This window comes from Lissotriton helveticus, chromosome 6, assembly GCF_964261635.1.
Source record: "Lissotriton helveticus chromosome 6, aLisHel1.1, whole genome shotgun sequence".
Taxonomy (NCBI): Eukaryota; Metazoa; Chordata; class Amphibia; order Caudata; family Salamandridae; genus Lissotriton; species Lissotriton helveticus.
In genome coordinates, this window is record NC_136067.1 from 612,104,291 (window position 1) to 612,129,544 (window position 25,254).

Here is a 25,254-nt window from a genome sequence, read left to right on the forward strand (position 1 = left end):
GGGCAGACCAAACTACCAAGCCAATTCTTCACCAGAAAGGAGACAAGCTTCCGGGGACCGGTTTCTGCCATTTCAGGCGTCGTCGGCCCGGCTTGCTTGAATCCTGATTAAGCAGTGAGCAAGGGACTCATGTCTGAGTATACCCTGCCACACTTATAGTGGCCAAAAACGATTCAGAAAAGGGGGTGGTGATGAACAGAGTGTCTGAATTAAGCAGACCACTCTTACCCAGTCCAAAGATCAGGGCTTGATCCATCACCGTTATTTAGCTCACTGCCCCATCCTAGCTCAGAACCTGGCTATATGCAAATTAGTCTGTCCCTGGCCCAGTGCATCATGGGAACAGGGCAGACCAAACTACCAAGCCAATTCTTCACCAGAAAGGAGACAAGCTTCCGGGGACCGGTTTCTGCCATTTCAGGCGTCGTCGGCCCGGCTTGCTTGAATCCTGATGGAGCAGTGAGCAAGGGACTCATGTCTGAGTATACCCTGCCACACCTATAGTGGCCAAAAACGATTCAGAAAAGGGGGTGGTGATGAACAGAGTGTCTGAATTAAGCAGACCACTCTTACCCAGTCCAAAGATCAGGGCTTGATCCATCACCGTTATTTAGCTCACTGCCCCATCCCAGCTCAGAACCTGGCTATATGCAAATTAGTCTGTCCCTGGCCCAGTGCATCATGGGAACAGGGCAGACCAAACTACCAAGCCAATTCTTCACCAGAAAGGAGACAAGCTTCCGGGGACCGGTTTCTGGCATTGCAGCCGTCTTCGGCCCGGCTTGCTTGAATCCTGATGGTGCAGTGAGCAAGGGACTCACATCTGAATTCGATTCGGTAAATTTACCGATTCTGTAAAAAAGGTCCCCTACATCTCAATGACCCATTTACCAGTCGGGAAAGGCCGAATTCGGCCCTTACCGACCGGTAATGGTCACCTACATCGGGCCCCCAATTTCTCCGAGTGAAAAGTTCCTGTATAAAACTGCTGCAAGACTTAAAAGCAAAAAGAGGCAAAACTTTATTAAACAAATAGTTTCACTAAAGTGGATGTTAACAGTATTTTGGTGACGGGAAACTGATATGAGAAGCTGTTGAGGAACAAGGATTGGTAAATGCAGGAAAATATGCTACGGCTTATAGAAATGGAGGAAAAGTAAGTAGCATGCACATGAACCAATGAGAAGCCAGGAAAGAGAGGAGGCGGGATGTAAGTCCCTTTTAATTTTACGTTAAATACAATAGATTTCTCAAGCACAACAAAAGCGCTGTGCAGGCGAAATCTGGAAATGAAGGTCCTCAGCTTTCATCAAGTGTTTGGACATATATGGCTGCAACAGTTCTGCCACTTATGCCAATCCCATTTGACTTCAGACTGTTCTAAAGCATCCATGGGGGTTACAATTGTGCTGCAAAAAACCTCAAACAAATGAACAACCTAAGTACTCCAAGAGCAACAAGTAACATTCATTCTGCTGTGTAAAGTATATTTGATCTATGAGGGGCACTGCTGTGTGCATTTACTTGGAAATAATTCCCCAGTAAAATAATTGATAATGCATCAAGGTATTGGAGATTTTAGGTGCATCTTCAATTTGCACTTGAGTAAATACCAATAGCACTTCATACACACCGAGTGCCCTGAGCATGAGTAACTTTAGTCCCAATACTTGAAAACAAGTTTAAACTGATCGGGGCTTTGGTAATAAAAACTACACTAAAATAATGAAGTTATTACAAAAACAATGCAAGACTATTGGGGGAGAATCTTATTCACTGAGCACATAGCATGGGCTTCACCTGCTTGTATTCCATCTATTCATAGTGCATTCTTTACAACGCATTCGATGCCTAAGAGTGGTCTGCAAGCTATGCCGGTATGGAAACAATGACTCCTGGAATACCTACTGCCACGTACAACCCAACATGCCGACAGATACCGCAAGAGGAAAACATTCTATTCGTGATTCGCTTCCAAATTGTTCACGTCTTTTACAGATTGAAATGTTTCCTTTTAAAACATTGTTTATGAACCCAATGGAAAATGATTGTCAAAGGGCACATCACCGCGCTCAGTTTGAAGAGAACCTTTGTGCCCTGGCAGACAAAACTATTTTTGAAATATTTGGTATGACGTTTTAAATAAAGAGAAATTCCCTTAAAAGTCCTCATTGAAACAGAAGGGCCTCCAGAGAACGGCACGGGATTTGTACTGTAAATTATACGTGCGTTCCCACACGGGACGCCCACGGAGGCGAGTCATCCCAAGTCTGCACGGACACACATTTCATTTCACACAATTGGGCGCTGCTGCTCCGTGTCTTCGCCTATTGCTTGACTCTTGTGCCAAAAGGAATTTGGTTCCCAGGCAACACTCCCTCTCATGTCCTTTTGATTGGTGCTACCCGATTACATCCTTAGTCCCATAAATAATACAGGAAGATGTCAAAATAAGGAAGTCAAAAATTAATCAGCATACCTCTTTTTAGCTATAATTTCATAGTATCTTTTAATTTCTTGATTTCTTCCCTGTCCTTTTGATCTATGTCTGCGCCCACATCCACATTTTAAAAATATGATTAGAGTCTTTAATGTAGCCCATGTTAGGAATTAAGTGTGTGCAGTTTTCCACACTGAGATAGTGTTCAGCAATCACATTTTGAGTGATTTCATATATGTGTTGTGAAATTTTCTTTGTTTACTTATAATGTATGCGATGCTAACCGCAGCACTGAACCGAATCAGGCCGTTTTAAGTAGTATTTTTCGTTCTTTTGAAGAACATTTTAATTCACTCTCTAAGATGTCAAAATGACCGAGCATTCATCTCCCTGTGAGTTCCACATCATCCGCAATGTGAATCCTTATAGCTTTTTTCCATTATATCTCATAATACATCACATGCCTGCTAAAGGATCCTCGGTTCTACGATGCTGGGTCCTTTCTTCTCCTTCTCAACCTATAATCACAAGGATTCCCTACAATCCTTGCAGTTATCTCAACACTGCCTCTTTTCTCCATTTGACTATTCCAACGCATTCCATTTATGTAGCACTGATGTGTTTACCTTCAATCCTATCCATAACCCCTTTTCATTCGATGTGGACTATGACGCTCAAACTCGTCCACACCAGTCACCACAATCTAACCAACTTCCTTAACCCTGGCCATGATGGCAACCCATATAAACTGTGTCACTAGAAAATAACCACAACCACATGATGTAAGAGGAAATCAAAGAACTGCTGGAAACTCGTTTGTGGTCAACTACTGGAGGGCTTAAAAGAACAGAGTGTCCAAGACATTCAAATGTAATTTCCTTTTTTACAGCTGCATCAATGAGGCAACAAATATGTTTCATTGGAGGTTTGCCAAGTTTGTATTTTGCCACAGTAATTGTGCCGGCCGAATAGCAGCATTCCAGACCAGAACTCCAAGCTGCCGCGGAGGAAAGAATCCAACAATGTTCAGAGCAGACCACAGAAATAATGGAAATTAATAGGATATCCTAATTTATAATTCATCAATTTACTCTACTCGCTTATATAGACAAAATGCGATTTCTTATTTCGTAATCCAGTATAATTTCCATGGGGTAAATAGACATTATTTCATTAAACAGCATATTGTTAACATTAGGAATGAAAAAATGTGCTCCTATTATGTCGCCCTCTGAGGTATACAGATGGAGAAAGAATGCTGTGACATTTAAATGAGGCCCATTTGTCGACTTTTAGGCAAGGCACTTCTCCAGACTTTTTTAAATGCGTCTTTAAGGTCAAATGATCTACCTCTTTCCTGTGCAAATAAGGTAGAACGGCTTGAGATATACCATGTCATTTATTAGAACATTGGAATGTTGGGAGCTCCATTGAAAACAATGGAGTGCTCCGGGCTTATAATGGCTGGTATAAGCCTGGAGCTCCAACATTCCAATGTTTCTTTGTTCACAGCTCTGGCTGTGAACAAAGGCTTCAGGGAGCCTGAGAGGATTCTAATCCCCTCACGCTCCCAAAAGGCTTTGTTTTTTTTGTTAGAACATTCTGCCCTCTAGTGGCAGAATGTTCTAATAGCCTTATAGCCCTTCGTAGATGGGCTATACCGCTATTAAAGTCCCTCTCCCTTGTTAAAGGCCCTCGCCTTTGGCTCGGGGCCTTTAACGCTGGAGAGGGCCTTTAATAGCCGGTCGGGCTATAAGGCTATATTAATTCACCTCTCTATATGTCACTTTTGTATTCTTTTTAAAGTTAATTTTCAAATTCATCCACATTTGTTTAGTTTTTTTTAGGGGACTATTAAGTCACATAGTAACACTATTGTGTGACTTGACTAAGCCATGGAAACTTCTTTCTTAAATCTTGTTCGAGGGGCCACAAGGCAGATGGGGACTAGAGCCTCCCAACTGTCATGGTTAAGGTTCTTTGCAACCAGCATGCTGGGGACTGACCTAATGTGGCTCTGAAAACTGGGCCAAGTACAATCCTTTTGATGCTTGATTCTCAGGATAGCAAGGATGAGCAGTCATAGACTTCTCAATGAGGTAGGGAGTATGGGGAGGAAGAGCTCAGAAATCAACAGTCAACAGACATAATAAGGAAATGTCCAGCCCCGTGCTTGTCTTTATGATAGAAAGTACTTTCGATCTCAGAGCAAAATTAAATGGTGTATATTTCAGTGGATATGGCATGTAGTGGAAAGATAGAGCAGGTTGGGAAAACAGAGAACAAAGGAAGGTGAGCTAAAAGTACCAAGATTTAGGATAAGGCAACATCTTATTGCACCATCATGCATCTAGAATGACAAGGCAACACCGCCTATGGAGACAGGGGGCACAAGGCTACCAGTGCAGCCGGAGGGAAGATGCACAATACAACAGCTGGTACAAGGAGAATGGGGGAAATGCGTAGCATTTGGGTGCACTATACAGGAAATGGCCAGGGGAGAGCAAGGACTAATAGAATTTGAAGAAAGGCTAACCAAAATACTGGGAATTTCAGCCCCAAAAGAAATTACCCCAATTGTCGTTAGTGAAAGTATTTGCACGCACATAACAAGATTATCACAGGTAGGGAAAAGTGATCAGTGGTCCTCACCAACTAGTGGGTTACAAGGGCCTGTTCTTCACTGTGGCCAATGGGCATACTTCTATTTGCCCCAAGGATGGTATGACAGTTGCTACCTTGCCCCCATAATTGCAATATCATAGCACATACCAGAAATATTTCTAAATGTGATATGCTGAAATACTTGCGGCTAAACGAGCATCCTGCTTTGTTCTCGTATCTTTCTTGGGCAAGCATTGTGTTACAATAGCAGCTTTACTTCTGACCCTTGGAAAAGTAATAGCATCTGTCTCAAGTTTTGTGGCAAAATAACGGGGCCTGAAATATTAGTAATTTGGTATCACTAATAAAAGAGGATTTCAACAGTTGCAAAATGCTGCGTCCTGTCATTCATGCATTACATCCCATTCCCTTCCTGATAATCGTCATCCTTTTTGCTAGGGCCAAGATTCACACTATTGCCTTTACCACCCTTCAATGGGTTTAGGTAGAATTAAGAACAGATGCAATATCTCAGAAGTTCTCACTTTTTAAGGTATGCAGATCAGCTCAACAGTTTATGGTTTCTTTAGCATTAAAAAATAGTCTCTTGTGCATGCAGAAGATCTGACAGGATTCCTATTTTTGTCTCCTCTCCTTTGGTGCAAACTAATCACTGTGGTTTACCTGCAAGTGGCTCTCAACAGTCTCTGACAAGTGGTGTGAACACTTCATTGCTGTACCATGATAACAATTTTTCCAAATGATGGTGCACAGTGAATTCTGGAAGCTGCGTTTTCATGGCAGTGCCAGGCTCAGCAGCTGTGGTCCTATTGGTTGTCTGTAGCCAGCCTATCAGCAGAGGTAATTGTGGCCTCTATGCTGAATCATCTTGCAGTGATTTCTTCTGGCAGTGGCAGCCTCTAGGCAGATCGGGCTCTCCACTTGGCAATGATGCAGTTCTTCACTCTTCACCGCAGCACCAGGTGATCAAATTCACTGTTGACTGCTTTGCTGAGCAAAGAGACAGAGGGGAACTTTTAAAAGCAAAGTTCTTCTAGCACACTCTCTGGGGTTGTCAGCTTTCTCTTGGGTCCCCCTCACTGGGAACACCTGAGACACTCCTTCTGGACAGTCTCCTCCTGGAGGGCAAGGAACTCTCCTTCCCGCCGCCAGGAGACAGGTAGGCTTCAAAGCTTTTTAGGCAGAAGATTTTTAGCAGCTTTTTCACCTTGAAAAACAAAAACTACAGTCCCACCCACCACCCCTATCATCTACCAATTGACAGGGCTCAGGAGGAATTAATCAGCAGAATCTTGCTAACAACATCTTAATCGAACCTCTACAGGTAGCCCTGCTTGTATCCACCTCAGTTCATTGTCTGCATCTCCAGGCTCCATTCAGCAGTATGCAGAAAAAACACATCCCTCACCTATCATCGTGTAAGCTGCAACAGCCGGAGGCATCCAAAATGAGCCCCATTGGCTTCAGTACTCACACTCATAAGGTTCTACTACCATATTTGCGAGACACCCTCACTGGAACTGCACATACTTTCAACATGCACAAGAGATGTCAGTGCCAAGTTATGACTTTCAAATATTTGCAGAAGTCAGTAGAACACACTCTCACTGACACAATCAAAAAGCTTAAGTCACACCAAAAAAATCACAAAACATGGCACGCTGCCATCACTTCTTTATGTGCTACACTCATGGCAGGGACAGCATCCTACTGTCTACTATGAGGGGGCTCTTGGTGTGAACCTACAGGTCACAGAATAGATCCTGGACCTCTCATTAGTAGGAGAGGCCTAGGCCGCTACACATATGCTAGTCTAGTGTGACGCTAGAGCAGAGGTGAAGGATTGCAGGTGAGCTATAGCAATGGACACGCCAACTGCTAGTGCAAAAAGCTCACTCTTCGATAAAGGGAGGGAGAGTATTGTCCTAGGTGCAGTGACAAAGAATAAATAAAGTCCTTCCTTATCCGATGGTACAGCTTGTAACTTTTTCAAAAGTTTCAGCTCTCTCCACAACACAATCCCTACTAACATCAGTGCAAACGAAGCATAACGCATAACAAGATGCAAGCCACACAAATGCATGTTTGGATTGTAGGGAAAGGAAGGACCACTATATAAGCCAGCAAGTCTGCCCAGCTTGATGTGACAAAGGCAATATAATGAACACTAATCAAAGTCATCAATCATTGCATCGTCCATGGAGTCTTTTCACGCGGGATGGCTTTACTGTCAATAACACAATAGATCCATTGTTCATGTCTACCCTGCTTAAAAAAAAGAATTTGCTGGCAGATGCATCAAAGTAAATACCGGGAGCAAATGGGCAGATTCTCAGAATATGCACCTTTGCTCCCGGTATTTTTGCATTTGGGATGCATCATCTCAAATACAAAAATCGCAATTTAAGGAATCTCTAAATTGAGATTCCTTAAATTGCGATTGCATTTAAAGAATCCCAAATTGAGATTCCTTAAATGCCATGCATGAAAGTAAAAAAAATAGCGAATTCGCGAATAGGGGGAGCAAATTACCATGAAGTTGGACTTCATGGTAATTTGCTAAAACTTTGAAAAAGGCACTTTTGTGCATTTTTCAAAGCTTCATGTTGCGCACACTTGTTTGCAACATATGGGCATAGATCAATTTCAGGGGTGCAACAGGGTGTCATTTTGACACCCTTGCACCCTTGAAATTGCATGAGCAATTTGCGAGTACCTACTCTCCAATACATTCCTGTGGGCCTGTAGGCCCGTAGGAATGAATGGGACAGCATTCCTTAATTGTGACTAGCAATTTGCGAGTAGCAATTAAGGAATGTTAAGGAATCGCTATTTCAATAGCGATTCCTACATGCATAGGCTTTTGCTATTCCTAAATAGCGATTCCTTAAAAATCGCTATTTAGGAATAGCAAAAGGCTACGTTGATGCATCTGCCAGTTAGTCATTTCTAACTTCTTTTTATGTCTTAAATTATATTAGTAATGCTGCATCCACAGTTGCTGCAGTTGGCTACCAAGAAGACCTATGGAGAGCAAAAACACAACTTATCCAGCCCTGGTTTGACGATCTGACACATTCATTTGATTTGCCAAGAAAAGCATTCATTTTCTTTTATGAACAGCAATATTATACTTCTGTATACAGAAAATGCGATTAATAATTACATTTCCCACAGGGCTGTCAAACATGGAATGTGTGTGTGTGTCAAGGGCCAAGCATAAAATTGTGACCACCCTGGAAGAGGAGTTTTCAGCGAACATCTGCGCTCCCACTTTAGAGGTCTATGGAAACCTTGGGAAAGAACTAGCCCTCTGCATGGCCAGAGAGACACAGGGGTCCAACAGTATTAATAGAGCCCAGCTGCACCATGTTCTTTTGGTGTGTTTCCGCGTCAGGTATTCATGCAGATGAGGGACAGATATGATGCTTTGCCTAGATCTCCTTTACTCTCTGAAAATAGCTGTTGAATGTTTATGGCATAAACTGCATGCTTTTGTTCCGTTTTCATGGCGGGCTCTGTGTGTCAAATGCTGTACAGTTTAAAAGCAATTGTATCTAGATGTGACACACATTGAAATCACTAATACTCTCAATATAAGGTTCCATTGGGTAGCCAATATGGCAATATCACCTCTGAAATCACCAATACCATGGGATATATTAAATTGGTGGATGTGGTTTTCCTGCAATACTACAGGTTTTCTCCTATGTAATTGGGAATTGTTCGCACACAGATTATCATGTTTCCCACAGTCCAGGCCCTTTTCCTGGGTATATTCTAGCAGTATTTTTACTGTTGATATAGAGCCATGACAAATCAAAGGTGTGGTTTTACTATAGGTCACACGGTGCCCAATTATGTAACAAAGTGTATTGGTTTAATTTTGGGATCTTTCCATAAAAAACATAATGCAAAATTCACTAAAATATGTGATATACGCGGACATAATTAAATTTCACCTGCGACTAACTGTGAGGTGCAGGGATTTCAGTTGGTTAGACTGAAAAAAAGATAATTCATGGTATATTCAACCAAAATCATTTTGTTTTGCAGAAGCTAAAATGAAAGGCACAGAAGAGTCTATCAGCCTGATTCATGTAGCTAAAAGCGCTCGCAAAAGGGCCAGATTCTGAGAATCTGGCCCTTTGCGAGTGCGATTTTTGCATTTGGTATTCATCATCCCAAATGCAAAAATCGCTATTAAAGAATTAGCAAATATGCGAGGATTAGCATTTAAGGAATCTCTATTAGAGATTCCTCAAATGCTATTCATGACACGTTAAAAAATTGCGATTTTGCACTTTTGGGCCGCTATTTACCGAGAGGTCAGACCTCTCGGTAAATAGCAAAAACTTAGAAAAATGCTTTTAAAAGCATTTTTCTAAGTTGCATGTTGCACACACACATGTCCTTTGGACATGTGTGTGCGCATCACCTGTTACAATTTGCATTTAAGGGGTGCTACAGGGTGTCCTTTGGACACCCCTGGCACCCTTTAAATCGCTATCTTATTTGCGAGTAGCAAATTGCTACTCGCAATTAAGGGATACTCCCCATTCATTCCTATGGGCCTTTTGGCCCATAGGAATGAATGGGGAGTTATTCCTTATTTGCGAGTAGCAAATTGTTACTCGCAAATAAGGAATGTGTAGGAATCGCTATTTATTTAGCAATTCCTACATGAATACCGTTTTGCGAGTCCTCAATAGCGATTCGCTATGAATCGCTATTAGGGGCTCGCAAAACGGCCCGTACATGAATCAGGCTGTATATCTTTAGTAATCTGACAACAATCACGAAAGTCTGCATATCTACCACTGTCCCTTAATTCAGGGGGGTGGGATTAACATAACACAGACAAATTGAGAGAAACAGCCACATGCATCAAGCTGTTTTGCATTCGCAAACTGTGAGAATCGCAAAATTCGGCCTTTAGCGAATGCAAAAAGCTTTTTTGGGATGCATCATTTTTTTTTCTTTTTTCGCAATTCAAGAAATCGCAATTTTTTGCGATTTCTCAAATTGCAATAGCATTTATGAAATCGCAAATTTTGCGATTTCTTAAATGCTATGCATGATTTTTTTAAATTTGCGAATTCGCAATTTGTAAGGAAAAAATTACCATGACGTAAACCTTCATGGTAATTTGCGAAAATTTTCAAAAGTGCAAATAAATGCATTTTTTAAACTGATATTTTACACACACACCTGCCCTTGGGACATGTGTGTGAGTAAAAAGTACTTACATGACATTTCAGGGGTGCAGGGGGGGGTCCTTTGGACCCCCCCCTGCACCCTTGAAATTGCATTCTCATTTTGCGATTCCTTAATTGCGAATTCGCAAAATGAGAATACCTTCCCATTGATTCCTATGGGCCTCTAGGCCCATAGGAATCAATGTAATGCAATTCCTTAATTGAGATTCGCAATTAAGGAATCACAAATAAAGAACATTAAGGAATCGCAAAAAGTTTTGCTATTTTTTGATGCATAGGATTTTGCAATTCCTAAATTGCGATTCCTTAATTTTCGCAATTTAGGAATCGCAAATTCCTACAATGATGCATGTACCTGTAAGTAACTGGCAACGGGAAGTTAACTCCTTCGATGCTGATGACGGAACCGCTCCGTCATCAGCTAAGGTGGCGCTGTGCTGATGACGGAGCGGAGCGGAGACGATATTACACCTTCTGGCACTTTATTTTGTCAAGTTTACAGATGCAGTGTTGTAACTGCAAAGCAAGCCAGAGAACCAGGCAAAATGCACAGGCTTTGTTCATTGACGCAGGTAAAGGATAGTCAGGGGTAGCTCTGCTTTTGACATACCTGGGCTCAGTGGTTATGAAGGCAGCAGCAAGAACAGAAAGAAAAGATGGTTCTAAGAGCTCTGCTTACTTGTGGTTGGTTTGACTCTACTGTTGCAGAGCACCTAAGCAGCAAATAGTTGCTTTTTCAGTCAACAATGTTTATGTGAAGTCATCAAGGGGGTCAAAGGGGGTCAAAGGTGTAAGAGGTCTCTTCCGTGAACTCTTACATTCTGGTAAAGTGATGTCTGTGGTGATGTTCCTTTACTATGTTATCATTGTGGTGTTGCTGAACCTCTTCTGGTGGAAAATACTTAAACTGCAAACATTTCTAAAAGAAGATTTCACAAAAAAACCTCAAGAAGTAATATATTAAGTACCTTGTGAAAGCTTCCATGAAACAGTTTCTTTATGTCTTCCCCATCAAATGTTACAGTTTGAGAGTCTCCACTCGCACCCTTGTTGAAAAAAGACAACGTTTTTTTGGAACCTGTAAAAAATGACAGCATACATTTTGCATTTAAATATTAGCACCAATTACTACAAATACAGAAAGTTAGTGGCCTGATTCCCATACTTTTGTGCACACCTAAGTTGTACTTAGGTGTACAATTAATGCATATTCCAACCTAAATGACTGTGACTGACTTTCCAGGGGTAAAATTGTAGCACCCATAGCTAGTGTGGATCAAATCTTATTTAGCTTGCCTGCCCAGAATGATATTTGTCTTAATAACGGATCGATGAATAACTTGACTGTTATAGTAGAAGCTGAGACCTGTACAATGAATCCTCCTCCTGGTGCATTAGAGGGACGTGTGTCTGGGGTTGCTAACCTAATTTCCTGGAACTTAGCTGGATTGACCTCTAAACTCGACTGTGGGGATTGGCTTGGTTTTATCACCCAATTTGATATTTGTATATTCCAGGAGACTTGGGCATGTGAACCTGTCTTTATATTAGGATACTTTAATTTCTCTGTGCCAGCCGTAAAGGGTCCGAAAGGTAGACCTATGGGGGGCTTACCATCTGGATTCGACAGTCGCTAAACCTCTCAGTTAAAAGCATAGCCATTAACCATAACGATATACAGTTGATTAGAATAACTACTGACACTCTTTGGTCACTTGATATCTATAACATATATGTTAGGAGTGCTAAAGGTGGCCGATCTGAAGTACTATCAGCCTTGGATAGCATCCTCGATGATCACTCCCATGAGAACAACATTGTTATAGCAGGTGACCTTAACCGGACGTTTGAGCCTTTGGTTGCAGGAGAGGCCTCCACTGGAGTTGAAGAGGACTCTCTTTGGGGTATCCCTGAGTTACAATTGAAACTAGTGTCTCGCTGGACTGAGGACATAATAGCTATTAATGCAATGTGTCTTGAAAAAGGCCTGAGAGCCATGAACGGTAGAACAGCGAGGGATAAAGATGGCTCAGTAACTTTTGATAACGGGAGGCACAAAAGTAGAATTGATTATGTGATCTGTAGTTTGTCCTTGTGGCCAACCCTCTGTGACATGGTGGTGACCGGGAGACCAGAGAGTGACCACAACCCCTTATGTGTGACTCATAAATGGTGGTCTGCAGAGATAAATTCTACATGTATGAATGACTTCGTTCCACCGCTCATCATCCCTGAGAATAATATGCGCAGACTAAGATGGGATTCTGTAGTTAATAATCAACAGGCTATAGATACTATCAACAGCGAAACTGACCAAGCAATCTTAGCTATGGAACTGATTAGTGCCTCTTCTTCTGGCTTGGGGGACGTGGTTAAAATTCACGATACCCTCTTTGCCAAGATCAGGGTGCACTTTTTAAAACCTAATAAGCGAAAGGGGGCTCTGGTTCGTAAAGATGCAAGATGGTATAACGCTGACTGTAGGAAGGCAAGACTCGCCCTTGGACAAGCAATTAAGAAGAGAGACTGTGTATCTATTTGCCTTGCCAGAAAGGACTATAAAGTATGCATTGTAAAAGCCAAGAGGGAGTGGGATGAGCAACATTGGTGCAAATTGAAAAAGGCCTGCGATAGGAAGGATTCCAGAGTATTCTGGAACATTGTAAAATGGGGTTCTGAGAGAGCTGACGAGTCCCCAAACAACAATGTCTCACAAGAGGCATGGGTAAAATTCTTTAGCTCACAATATACTCACAATATACTCTTAACACCCTGGCCACAGATGATGATAGTTTCACCATGAAGTTTTCTGAAGATTGTCCTTTTACTCACAAAGAGATTATCAGCCTGATTCATCAAGGGGGCGTTTTGCGAGCCCCTAATAGCGAATCATAGCGATTCGCTATTGAGGACTCGCAAAACGGTATTCATGTAGGAATTGCTAAATAAATAGCGATTCCTACATGTTCTCTATTTGCGAGTAGCAATTTGCTACTCGCAAAAAAAGGAATAACTCCCCATTCATTCCTATGGGCAAAAAGGCCCATAGGAATGAATGGGGAGTATCCCTCATTTGCGAGTAGCAATTTGCTACTCGCAAATCAGATAGCGATTTTAAGGGTGCCAGGGGTGTCCAAAGGACACCCTGTAGCACCCCTAAAATGCACATTTGAACAGGTGTTGCGCACACACATGTCCAAAGGACATGTGTGTGTGTAACATGCAAAAGAAAAAAATGCACTAAAGTGCTTTTTACACTATTTACGCAATTTACCACCAAGTCAGACCAGGTGGTAAATTGAGACCAAATATTGCGATTTCGCTATTTCTATTTGGTTGATGAATTGCATTTAAGGAATCTCTATTAGAGATTCCTTAAATCCAATTCCTCGCAAATATGCGAATTCTTAAATAGCGATTTTTGCATTTGGGATGATGAATCCCAAATGCAAAAATTGCACTCGCAAAAGGCAAGATTCTGAGAATCTTGCCCTTTGCGAGTGCAATTTAGCTTGATGAATCAGGCTGTATGTCCGCTATTTGTGCAGTAAAACGAGGGCGGGCTCCTGGTTTAGATGGAGTACCCACTGACATATTTTTAAATGACAGGGAACGCTGGTGCAAATATATTTACTTGCTTATTAATTCTATTGCTCAGGGAGCTGATGTCCCTGATTCATGGAGAGGTGCAGTGATAATCCCCGTGTATAAAAAGGGGGATCGTGCTCAGCCCTGCAACTACAGGCCTATTAGCCTTATTGACACCGTGCAAAAAGTTGTGGGTCGTGTGGTGGTCAATAGGCTTCACGAATGGGCAGAAGATTATAACATCTTATCTCCCTTCCAAGCAGGTTTTAGAAGGGCAACCAGTACGATTGACCAAGTGTTCCGTTTCCAATTGCTACAGTGGAAGACCGTGGTCCTAGGGGGGGGCAGCCTGTATGCGGCATTCGTCGATTTGCGGGCCGCCTTCGACCTGGTTCCACGGGTCAAACTGTGGCATGTTTTGCATAGCCTGGGGGTACCAGATGAATTATTAACAATGATACTGCGCCTCCACGAGTCTAACTTTGCTAAAATCCAGTGGGGCGGCCACGGGATGGTCACAGCTGATTTCCGTGTTGAACGAGGCGTCAGACAAGGGTGCTCAATGGCTCCTACTCTGTTTACATTGTTTATAAATGGTGTCGTTTCTCGATTGGCACCTGCGCCAGTTGATGCTCCTTCTCTTTCAGGCCTTAAAATCCCCATACTAATGTTTGCGGATGACACGCTAATTTTATCAAAAACCCCTAGTGGCCTACAGCGTGCTCTGTTGATTTTTGAGAATTTTTGTGGGGAACATGGACTTGAGGTGAATAGCACTAAAACTAAACTTATGATTTTTAAGCCGCATCGCAGCTTCAAGTCCAAAATTATGATGAGCGGCCGGCCTTTAGAGTTAGTCAACTCATTTACATATTTGGGTATCCAAATCGCTGATAACAACAGGTGGAGCCAGCACTTAAATACTGCTATATTGCGGCATAGGCAAATAGCGGGCGCCATTAATTCAGAGCACAGGAGGTCTCTAACTAAACCTGTTAAACCCGCCCTAGTGGTTTATGAAGCAAAGGCTATTGGGTCTGCACTATACGGCGCAGAAATGTGGGGCTTTGAAAACCTTAAATCTTTGCAAGCCTCAGAAAACAAATTTCTACGGGCACTCACTGGTACACCTAAAAGCACTCCATTGTTACCTCTTCGATACGATCTTGGCAGAAAACAAATCAAGGATTTAGCCAGATTACGCCCGATTCTGTACTGGCGCAGACTTTGGACTACTCCCGAGCTCTCACATTATGCCACGGGTTTTGTGGATGTCATCAAGGCTGATGGCTTCCACAAAATAAGCTGGCTTAATTCTCTGAAAGCTATGTTATGTGAGCTTGGGTTGAGTTCTCTATGGCTGGACCCTGCTGGCGCATCATTTCCCTCCAAGCTTGTCTTAAAAAACATTTTTTGGGAAAATGTTGCTAACAAAATCTTAAACACTTCTAGCTCTGGGTCCATGTCTATGTACTTCCTTGAGGCTAAAATGTATCCAGCCTTGGAATCATATTGGGATATTATCTCAAAGCCAGGTGACAGGAAGCTCTTATTTCAACTGAGAGCTGGTGCACTCCCTATAAGAACATTGACTGCTAAATGGGGCTCAGGTGGAAGTAACATCTGCCCAGCTTGTGGGATAGGGAAGGAGTCATTGGGCCCTTTTCTGTTTTCTTGTAAGGTATACGACGTGCCAAGACGTGTCTGGTTAGCACCTATGTGCAGGAACCTTGGGACAACATGTAGTTCTGTAGCTATGCGAATTATATGTACGAGCCCAGTCCCTTGGATTTTGATAGCTACAGCAAAATATCTCGGCTGGGCGTGGGTGATCAGACAGAGACTGCTAGTTAAATAACTATTCTCTGTCTGAAAAACTGGTCCCCATGAATTTGATATTACTTTTTAAGCCAGAGACTGCTAGTTAGTTAAACTATTCTCTGTTTGTAATATTTGACTTCTCGTATTTGTATTCCCGTTCTTAGATTATCGGCGTTCCATATCTTGAAAAAACTTTTTATCAATTGTATTAATTCCTTTTTTAACCATTTATTAATTGTTGTAATGGAAAAAAAAAATTAATTGAATGTATTATATGTATATCTAACAGTGCTGCGTCAATTTGTTTGACAGACAAATTTAATTTACTGTTAAATATTTGTGTGTACCATGCTTTCATGAGTAATAACTCGAATAAAGCACTTTGAAATTGAAATTGAATTAATGCATATGTGGGTGTGCAGTTAAAGAGCCACTTTCAATTAATCATATCCTATGGATTTTAATGTGGATCTAGGAGTTTTCCCCCCTCCTAAGGGCTGCATTGGTGCCTTGGTTAAGGATATGTGCGTGCTCACAACAGTGTATTGACAGAATAAGGATTACTCTGCCAGGACCCATATATTACATACAGTGGTGACATTTTCATGACAGGTGCAACTCATAAGTACTTGCTTCAATGTACTAAACATGGCATTATGACCATTGCCTGGTGGCAAAGTGATTTATGATCTATGTGATGCCTAATACACTTGCCTACTTGGCAAACTAATTATGATACATGTGATTGTGGTCTAACGTGTTTTAAATATAATACAAAGTGATTTTTTTATATAACCTTGTGTGGAGTATCTTTTGTGGTGTGCCTAGTGTGTCACTGGTGTGTGGGCTGTGTAAACGCTTTACACATTGCCTCTGGGATAAGCCTGACTGCTCTGCCAAGATACCAAGGGGATGAGCAGGGGTTATCTTCAGCGTGTAACTCCCCATCAACACATTCAATATATACATGTATGTGTGTACACACACACATTACACCCGCACAGACACACACACACACACACACACACACACACATACACACACACACACATATATAGATAGATAGATAGATAGATAGATAGATAGATAGATAGATAGATAGATAGATAGATAGATAGATAGATAGATAGATAGATAGATAGATAGATAGATAGATAGATAGATAGATAGATCATTAGAAGTGCATTGTGCAACTTACTAAAGCTAATGCGTTCATGAAAAGCAAACTAATTCAATGTACAAAATCCTCTCACCATCAAGGGACACTCCAACTTGCGGCCTGTTTCCTCTATCTGTAATTTGCCAGATTGCAAATGGCTCATTTCCAGTTTCAGGAAGTAGTCGGAATAACAAAATGATAGTGTATTGAGGAGGCATTCCTTCTGGATGAAGTTCCCTGTTAAAAATAATAATTAATATGGTTATTTAAACACAGAATCCTACAATATATTATATTATAGTAATTAATTTGGGTCTTTCAACCCAGAATTATACAAGATTGTTAGGAATGTGGATCAAATATAATTTCTCCCTCCCACATCTCTTATCTAAAGAGGATCCTGAGCTATAGATGCAGCATAGTTTACGAGAATAAGATTGTATGGGGCAAGGGGAAAAACTGGCATTAGTGTAAGTTGTGGAATGTGAATGGACTTTGGCACGTTAGTGTAACTTGAAATCCTATATGTCCTAGGTTGATCCTTAGTCCATGAGAGACTGGGGACACACCTCAAGATGCTGAGACCACCATGGAGAGTTTTCAATAGATATGAACGGTAGCATAGCGGCTAGGGATAGCCTGATAAGTGTTTACCTTGGAGAGTTTTCAATAGATAGAAAAGGTAGCACAGTGGCTCAGAATAGCCTGATAAGTGTTTAAGCAATGACACAATGAAATGCATTCTTCTTTTTCTGTATTCAAGCATGGAGCTGAGGAGCAAATGCTGAAGATTTTGTTTTCCTAAGCAAAATCAGAAGGTGGATTCTACTCTACCTGCTCGTCAGTGAATTGTTTCATCCACTCTTATTCAAGACGAAATTAATCTTTTTTAGGGACACAAAAATGCGGGTGTTCTTGCAAGCTGAAAGGAGCTTAGTGAATTAGGAACTGGCACAGCCCCTTTCTACAGGCTAACATCATCACTTGTACACTTCCCAATTTCACTAATTTCTCCCTTCATACTGGTGATATTTTGAGATGAATTTACTGCAGTGCAGATTTCTGCTAATCAATAAATTACACCAATGCTGACTGTACTAACACATGCATGATGCCACGTAGCAGAAACACCACTGAGAGATAAAGAGTAAGAGAGACATATTGTGAGGAAATCAGTGAGTTAAATTATTGGGTACAAGAGAGTGAACAATATTCCTGTGCAATATGTAAGATTTTCTTAATAACCTACTCTGCAATAATTATAGCTATGATGCCTACTAAACACAAAATCAGTCTTACAGACACATTACTATTTGCTGTACACTGAGTTGCAGCCATGGCTACAGCTGGATTTAAATTGTGGAACTCTGCAACACAAGACTGCAGATTTGCCACATTTCTTTGGGTCTTCCATTGACAGGGGAAGACATAGGTCTTTACACATTAGATGAAGTAAGTTGACCAGTTAAACATCTCAATGCGAAATTAATTATAAAAATCCATCCAACTCCTTCACTGACATTCGATTGCTCCGGTTTGGGAAGTTGCTATTTGCTGCTAGCATTTGGTTTACCCTCCTTCGACTCGTCCTAGTACATAAAGTGCTGTGGAAAGGTATTACTGGGAAACTGTTGTGTCAGGGCATGTTACCATTCCCAGGTCTTAGGACAATGTGGAATTTCATTGTTGATGGCATCTGAGGCTGTACCATGATCAGTGCACTGGCCCAGTCAGTGCATGTGCACAGGAGCACACAATGGAGATCAAGCTGTGCACCTGTTTAAAATTCAGATTGGGCTGTCTGCAATACCCTGGCTAACCTTTAGTGAAGTTCTGTTCAAGACTGGCCCAATTCGAGCCCCCAATGTAATTAAAACGTCCTTCTAATTTTATCTTCAGTGTTGGCATAATTCTAGTGGCTCTGCTTGTTGCTTCAAAATCACATAACCACATATTGAAAAAGAAACTGTAGGCTAAAACAATAAAATTACTGCAAGTCCACTAGTTAGTTGTGACTTTCATAATGTTAACGACGAAGTAATATGTCATAAGTGACAATCATTTATGTAATTTGTAAAGTCCTCAGTTACAGCAAGGCTGATCCTGTCAGCATTGCATTTGGTGTGCAGATTGTGGTCTGTATGGCAGGTATGCAAGCTGTGTATTGCACGAAACAATGGTACACTAAAGTATTTAGTCTCAATTGAGAAACAGATAATCTTAATTAATTAAAAGACAAAACAATTATCGGTCCACCATGGCAAGCACAAATTGGCAGATAAACGATACTGTATTGCAATTAATTTATTCATTACATATTTTTCAAGAATTTCAAGCTTTTTTAGGGGTATAGCAAAGAGCCAGTCGTCATGTTTTAGTAAAGAGGTGTGCAATGATAAGTGAGTAATGGAAAAAGTGCAACATATAAAAAACAAAAGACCTATGACTCCTTATGTTAATTTTATGCAATAGAATAGGAGTCAGTAAAAGTCTACTGTTGATCTAAGGTCATCATCAGGATGGGGCTTGTGAGCACCCAATATCAGGTAGTAAATAAAAGGGATTCAACCATGGGGAAAACAATCCCAATGGAGAGTCAGTAGGGAGGCAGTTAGCCCTGAGTGAAAAGCAATGATGGTGACCTCAAGAAATAAGAGTCTCAGCTGGCCGGTTAGAGCAACGTATGCTCGTTGCAGGAGAAGAGGAAGAAGGCCATTTAATCAGCCCTTCGCAAAAGGAGCCTCGTGGTACTGTGACTTATCGCGCACACTCTAAGAGGTAGGAGACAGGAAGGTGTAACAGCATTACACTGTCCTGGAAACCAGGGCTTGAGGAATTAAACTAGGGCTGGGCAGTAAACTCAGCTCCTTCAGAAGAGTTCACAGAGTTTTGCCACTCTGAACTCTGCTTGGAACATGGAGTTCGGCAAAAACTACTTTAACTTCAGTGGAGCACAGTTTGCTGGCATGATCCACTTAAACATAAGATAACAGGTCTGGTTGCCTCATACTGTTTTTGTTCAGGTAAGGTGCCTTTGAAGAATGAATAAAATGGCCATCATGAGCACATTAGTGACTCAGTAAGCGTGGCTTTGTGCTGTTTACTGGCCATAGATGTCAAAGATGGACTATCTGGAAATGCCCATAAACCTAAATGAAAGACTAATCCCCGAGGTAGGGAAAAGCCCTGGCAGGAGAAATTGAGGATGGACTTCAGCGCCGAGGGCAGAGGAAGAGAAGAGAGAGCTGCTGAATGCACAGTCGCAGCAGCCGAGGGACGCGGAGACAGCAGGGAAGTGGAGCGAGGATGCTGAGGAAGGAAGATTTCTTTTTGAAATTTTTATAGTGTGGACATGGCCCGAAGGAATCAGGGTGCTTTACAAAAAAACAGGAGAAACTAACCGGGAGAGAGACAGAGCAACCTGACAATGAGGCAGAGAGAAGGCAGAAATTAGGCCCCAGCTGCCTACATCCATCGCCCTGCCATGTTCCAGGAGGAGTGTGGCTGAGCCAGCCAGGTTTGGTATCGATCTGATTGTGGTTTAGGTGAGGGAAGGGTAGGGAGGTATCGGGAAGGGAATCTCTGGCCACTTCTATAAATTAGCAATCTGCTTTGGTAAAAGTTATCCATCAACTTGAAGCGAAATATCATGCTCTGAGCTACACTTTGTGGAACATGCACCAAAAGGGTGTTTGATGTGTGTTTATTGCTGTTGGGCTCACGTATCTGTGCCGTGCTCCACTATGTTATTGGTGGTGCACATGCCTGCTCAGTGCACGCAGCTTGCTGTTTCTCTTTTTGCAAAACACTGCGTGGCACAAGTGAAAATCTCATAACAGTTGGGGTGGCCGAGCCATACTCCGATCGGGCACCTGACTATGCAGAATTTAGTGGATTTTTTTTGGCAACTCCGAGGAATATCGCAGAGTGAAACTTCACGAGCTCTGCCCACCCTTACATTAAACTCCTGTAGGAGTACATCACTTTATGTACCCTTGGGGGGAGGAGAACTTCATCAGAGAACTACTAGAAGGCCACTGAGTAACTCAATGCAAAACAACAGGGAAATACCCAAATAACCCTCTAATACCTGGGTAAAGGACGTACTGTTATACAAACAAAATTGGTATCAAAGGAAATAATACAGGATACTTTGGCAGTAGAGTACATTTAATAACTCTCTCTAAATGACCGTTGTTCATCGTGAGTATATCACAATCTTACATAAACAAAAGGCACTAGTGCCTATCAGCAGTGGAATAGAAAACACAAATCACAATTATTTATACATTACAAAGAAATAATAAACACTATAATACATAACAATAACCCTATACAAATTAGACCTACAAGTGCCCCCCCCCCCCTGTATTTCTAAGGGAACCACTCTGAGGAAATCTAACCAGTGCAACACTGAATGGCTATTCACTGGATAAGCCTAACTCTAATGTAGCACACAACTATTCTTAAACATTCGAAAAAAATGTTTGCAAGATTCCTCCACATGAGTGTCGACGTGACCACGTTTCAGCCTTATCTTCTTTGGCCTCTTCAGGACAGGGTTACATACATTAATGGAAAGATCGGGCAGCAGACACAGTCTCTCCTACACAATAGAAATCCACTAATGTCCGTGAAAGGTAACTCCCTCTTTCTGGGGGAGCCCGTCCAGATTAATAAGGGTAGCCTTTTCCCATTCCCGACCTCAAAGGCGGCGTTACCTAAGCAATTAATGCACACTTGGCGTTGGCAGTCACCAAACCATCGGGAATTCTCACTCTCTCTCCTACACGATGAACGCGAACAACTGTTGCTGCCCAGGTAGCACATGTTGCACATCGGCCTACCAGGAAGGGGGCCAACAAATGGTACCGCATCTAGCACACATCCTGCAACACTCTGAAGGCTGGAGTCCTGGTTAAGTGGTTTGGGGAGCTGGTCATTGCTGCAGAATTTTAGGGGTTAATTGTATAGCACCTTGGAGTATGGCACAGAACCAGAGATGTGGAATGCAATTCCACTGAACTCCTGTCTAGACCACATCACGCCTAGTAACAAGGGTGGTATGTGAACCTGAGTAAGACTGGTGGTCCCAAGGTGATGGGAGGTCCTGCCGAGGATGAGGGCAAACTTCTTTTAACATGACCTACTGAGCTCACTAAATTGTCTCTAAGAATGTATTTTTGTCCAACTGTAATCTGTAATTTGCAACCTGATTTTAGTCAAATGTAATTTTAGTGACACGCAGTATACTGCATGAATGCATCATTTGAGTAGAGTTGAGCGACTGGTTTTCAATTAAGCATTGCCGTATTAACACAGTCATTAGCTAATTTGTATTTCATCCAGAACAAGGTAGTTAATTTTTACAGACTTTAAACATTTTTACTGTTATACCCTGCTCTGCTCATTATAGCATAGATAAAACACTCAACTGAAAGATAGGAAAGTTGATAAACCCGGTAAAGAAAAACAGATTTTATTTTTATCCCACCAATTGAAACTGTATCTCAAATTGCAACAACTAAGAGTAGTCTGTAAACCATAACATAATCCGTGCTGTGTGTGCCAAGATTAGGGAAAAGTTATGGTGCATTTGAAATGTTTACAATTAACTATATCTGGAAACTATTTCGAACCATATGTTGCAGATTACAGAGTGGTATTATGAGCACTAATCAAAATGTAATTACACTCGGTAGTGCTGAACAGCAGTGACAGCTTTGTGAATGATTGGTACACTTTCAGCACGTCATCAATAGCTGTGAGGCCCCCAACTCCCTTCACCCTCACACTTACGATGTAGGCTGCGTGATTAAGGCGTCTTTATGCAGAGTGTATGCTACAAAGCTGTTGAACGATCCTGGTTCCATCGCCACACCTGGTACAGATGCAAAAGTCTTCTCTGTGAGATTGTAAGCTTCCAGCATTCGGAAACCTTAAAAAAATCATGTGGTTAGATGCAGTAGAAAAACAGAAAAAGCCAACTAATAACAATGTTGGTGTTTTTCTGGAAGCTTATTGGTTCTTACCTGGCGAAGTGAATCCGTCTAGGTAGATGAGTGGGCACGCTGAAATATAACGGACAAGCAGCAGATTAGATTTTGCGGTGGTGTGAGAGACGCATTCATCAGCGGCCTAGCTCTATTGTGACTTTCTGTCTGCCAAGTTGGCTTGGAGCTCCGTTCCCGGAATCCCCAATGCCGACACTGAGAGACAGATTTACTATTGTTTCAAACAGCGCAGCACACCAAGGGATCTTGCTACATTGTGCTGCCTGAAAGGAAGAGAGTAGAAATGTACCATATCTACTAAGGTATGGCGTACTTCTGCTTTCACCTTGTGCTGGCACACTTGTGACTGCTTGGTGCCAATTCAGGCACGCTTGCGCCATGGTGCTAGGGTGCCTCTGCTGTGGTCAGGATTGTGTGTATGTAGTAAGTAGCACCTTACTCCACAAAAACAATTCTTAGAGGACTATTCCTCTTTGCATGTGTGCTGCAGAATGCAGCAGACACGCCAAGAGGAAGTAACAAAAAGAAATAAAGATATTTTTCTCGTTAAGCCTCTCTCGGGTAGGCACAACATTTTGGTGCAAACCCAAGTTTACTGACTTTAGTCAACCAGGGTTTGCATCACAATGCGTGGGTGGATGCAGGGGATGCCTACATAATGCCTAGCCAATGAAGGGTAACCCAAGGCAGTGCAAGGTGCTGCATTGCATTATTCTATGGCTGAAAAGTGACACAAAGTCATACAAATCTCGAGTTGCATGGCTTTATAAATGTCACTTCAGCAATTGCATTGCATTGTGTAGACTATTGTGAGGCAAGGACAAAACAAATGCATAGTAAATATGGCCCCAAGTGTCTACCACTGATCATTATGTTGATTTTAAAAGAGTCTGACTGATATGATATGAGTATAAACATGTGCTAGGGTAGAAATAGCACAATCTCAAGCAACTTCAGGGACCTTGTAAGCCGGAGTCCGGGTGAATACAGTACAAAGAGTAGCTGTGACAGGAGATAGAATTCGACTGCCATTTGAGGGTGACACTAATGGTTTGGGGAGATTGCCCTTGCAATTGTTCGCTCCCCATTATTCTGCAAAACAATAAAGATCACCAATAAATTCGAGTCACATGGAATATATGATGAAACTTAGCTTAGTAATGTTCATTTACACCTACATAATCTGTGATATTCTTGTGCAGTTAAGGCTTAACATAAGCAAATCAATTATTCAGAATGAGAAACTGACACATATTGACCCAGTATCAAATCCCAATTCTGGAGGATCAAATTAAAGATAAAAAGCCATTACAGCTTACCACTATCCCATGTAAAAACAACAACAATTATATGAAAGTTATGGAAGAGGCAAACATAAACATATTGCATGAATGAAGGAGAATCACAACCACAGAAGACTCCTTTTCCTTCTGGTAACCCAGGAAGGAAAAGAGGTAAGTAGGAGAAGGCAAAATATGGCAATGATAGGTGTGTGCTGTATTTGGAAGGGTAGGGGCAAAATAAGTGGATAGGTCTATCTATTGCTGTTCACCACTGTTCATCATTTGCATCTTCAATATGGAGATGCAGCTGTGCGACATCAAATCTTACATTGACTGAAGGTACTTCAATTGATACTCTGTCATAGTATTTCCATAAAGCAATGCCTGTCCTCTGTATTAAACAGCTGTGCACATTGAAGGTCATGTTTTGATCATGTGTTTTGAGGGTGTGGATTGCAACATGCACTGACTGGAAATATTAATGGAATTCGTAAAAAATATTTATTCCTTGTTAGTCTCTTACTGATACCCCAGTTGTTTACATTACTAGATATAAGAGAGAAAGCACGGGCCCTGTTGTTAGAAAAATTGCAAGGTATCAGATTTCATAAGGAATCACAGAAACCCAGTATTGGGTATTGCATACTTGCTGACTTTGGTGCTGTGCCAACTAATTACCTGGTGAATACTAATGGGAGTTGGGTGCACTCGTTTTATTTCGATTTAGAGCAGGAACCTTGAAATACTCCCTTTGGTTTCAGCGAGGTTTGCAGTACAACCTGAGCTCACGAGTTTGCCCGTGCAACAATGTATCAAAGCAAGCTATGGTTCACTTTACTTTCTTCTGCGGGTATTAACAATTATTTATGAGAATGTATTTAGCACCTTTTTTAAGATTCAGAAATTATTGTAAATGCCAACAAGCTTTTAGGTGTTCACAAGAATTAACTGGCAATGAAAGCTGTTGTTGTGTAAGTTTGTTTCTTAAGGCAGCCGTACGTTCAAGAAGCACTATGCATTTTGACTAACCTCATGTACCTTTTCAGACCATTTATTATGTATACCATGCTTTTACTCATTTTCAATACGAAACATGCTGGATGCC

General features: G+C 41.6%; 1 protein-coding gene across 6 annotated transcripts in view; it reads right to left on the reverse strand.

Moving 5' to 3' along the window:
- The window catches only part of COL12A1 (collagen type XII alpha 1 chain), a 433,058-nt gene that overhangs the window by 84,240 nt on the left and 323,564 nt on the right, over positions 1–25,254 (reverse strand). For all 6 annotated transcript variants that reach the window (XM_078648068.1, XM_078648070.1, XM_078648071.1 and 3 more), the window contains 4 exons: positions 22,885–22,923; positions 22,652–22,790; positions 16,947–17,089; positions 11,253–11,362 (listed from right to left, as the gene is read on the reverse strand). In XM_078648068.1, the coding sequence (XP_078504194.1) occupies positions 11,253–11,362; positions 16,947–17,089; positions 22,652–22,790; positions 22,885–22,923 (431 nt within the window). The remainder of the gene's footprint in view (positions 1–11,252; positions 11,363–16,946; positions 17,090–22,651; positions 22,791–22,884; positions 22,924–25,254) is intronic.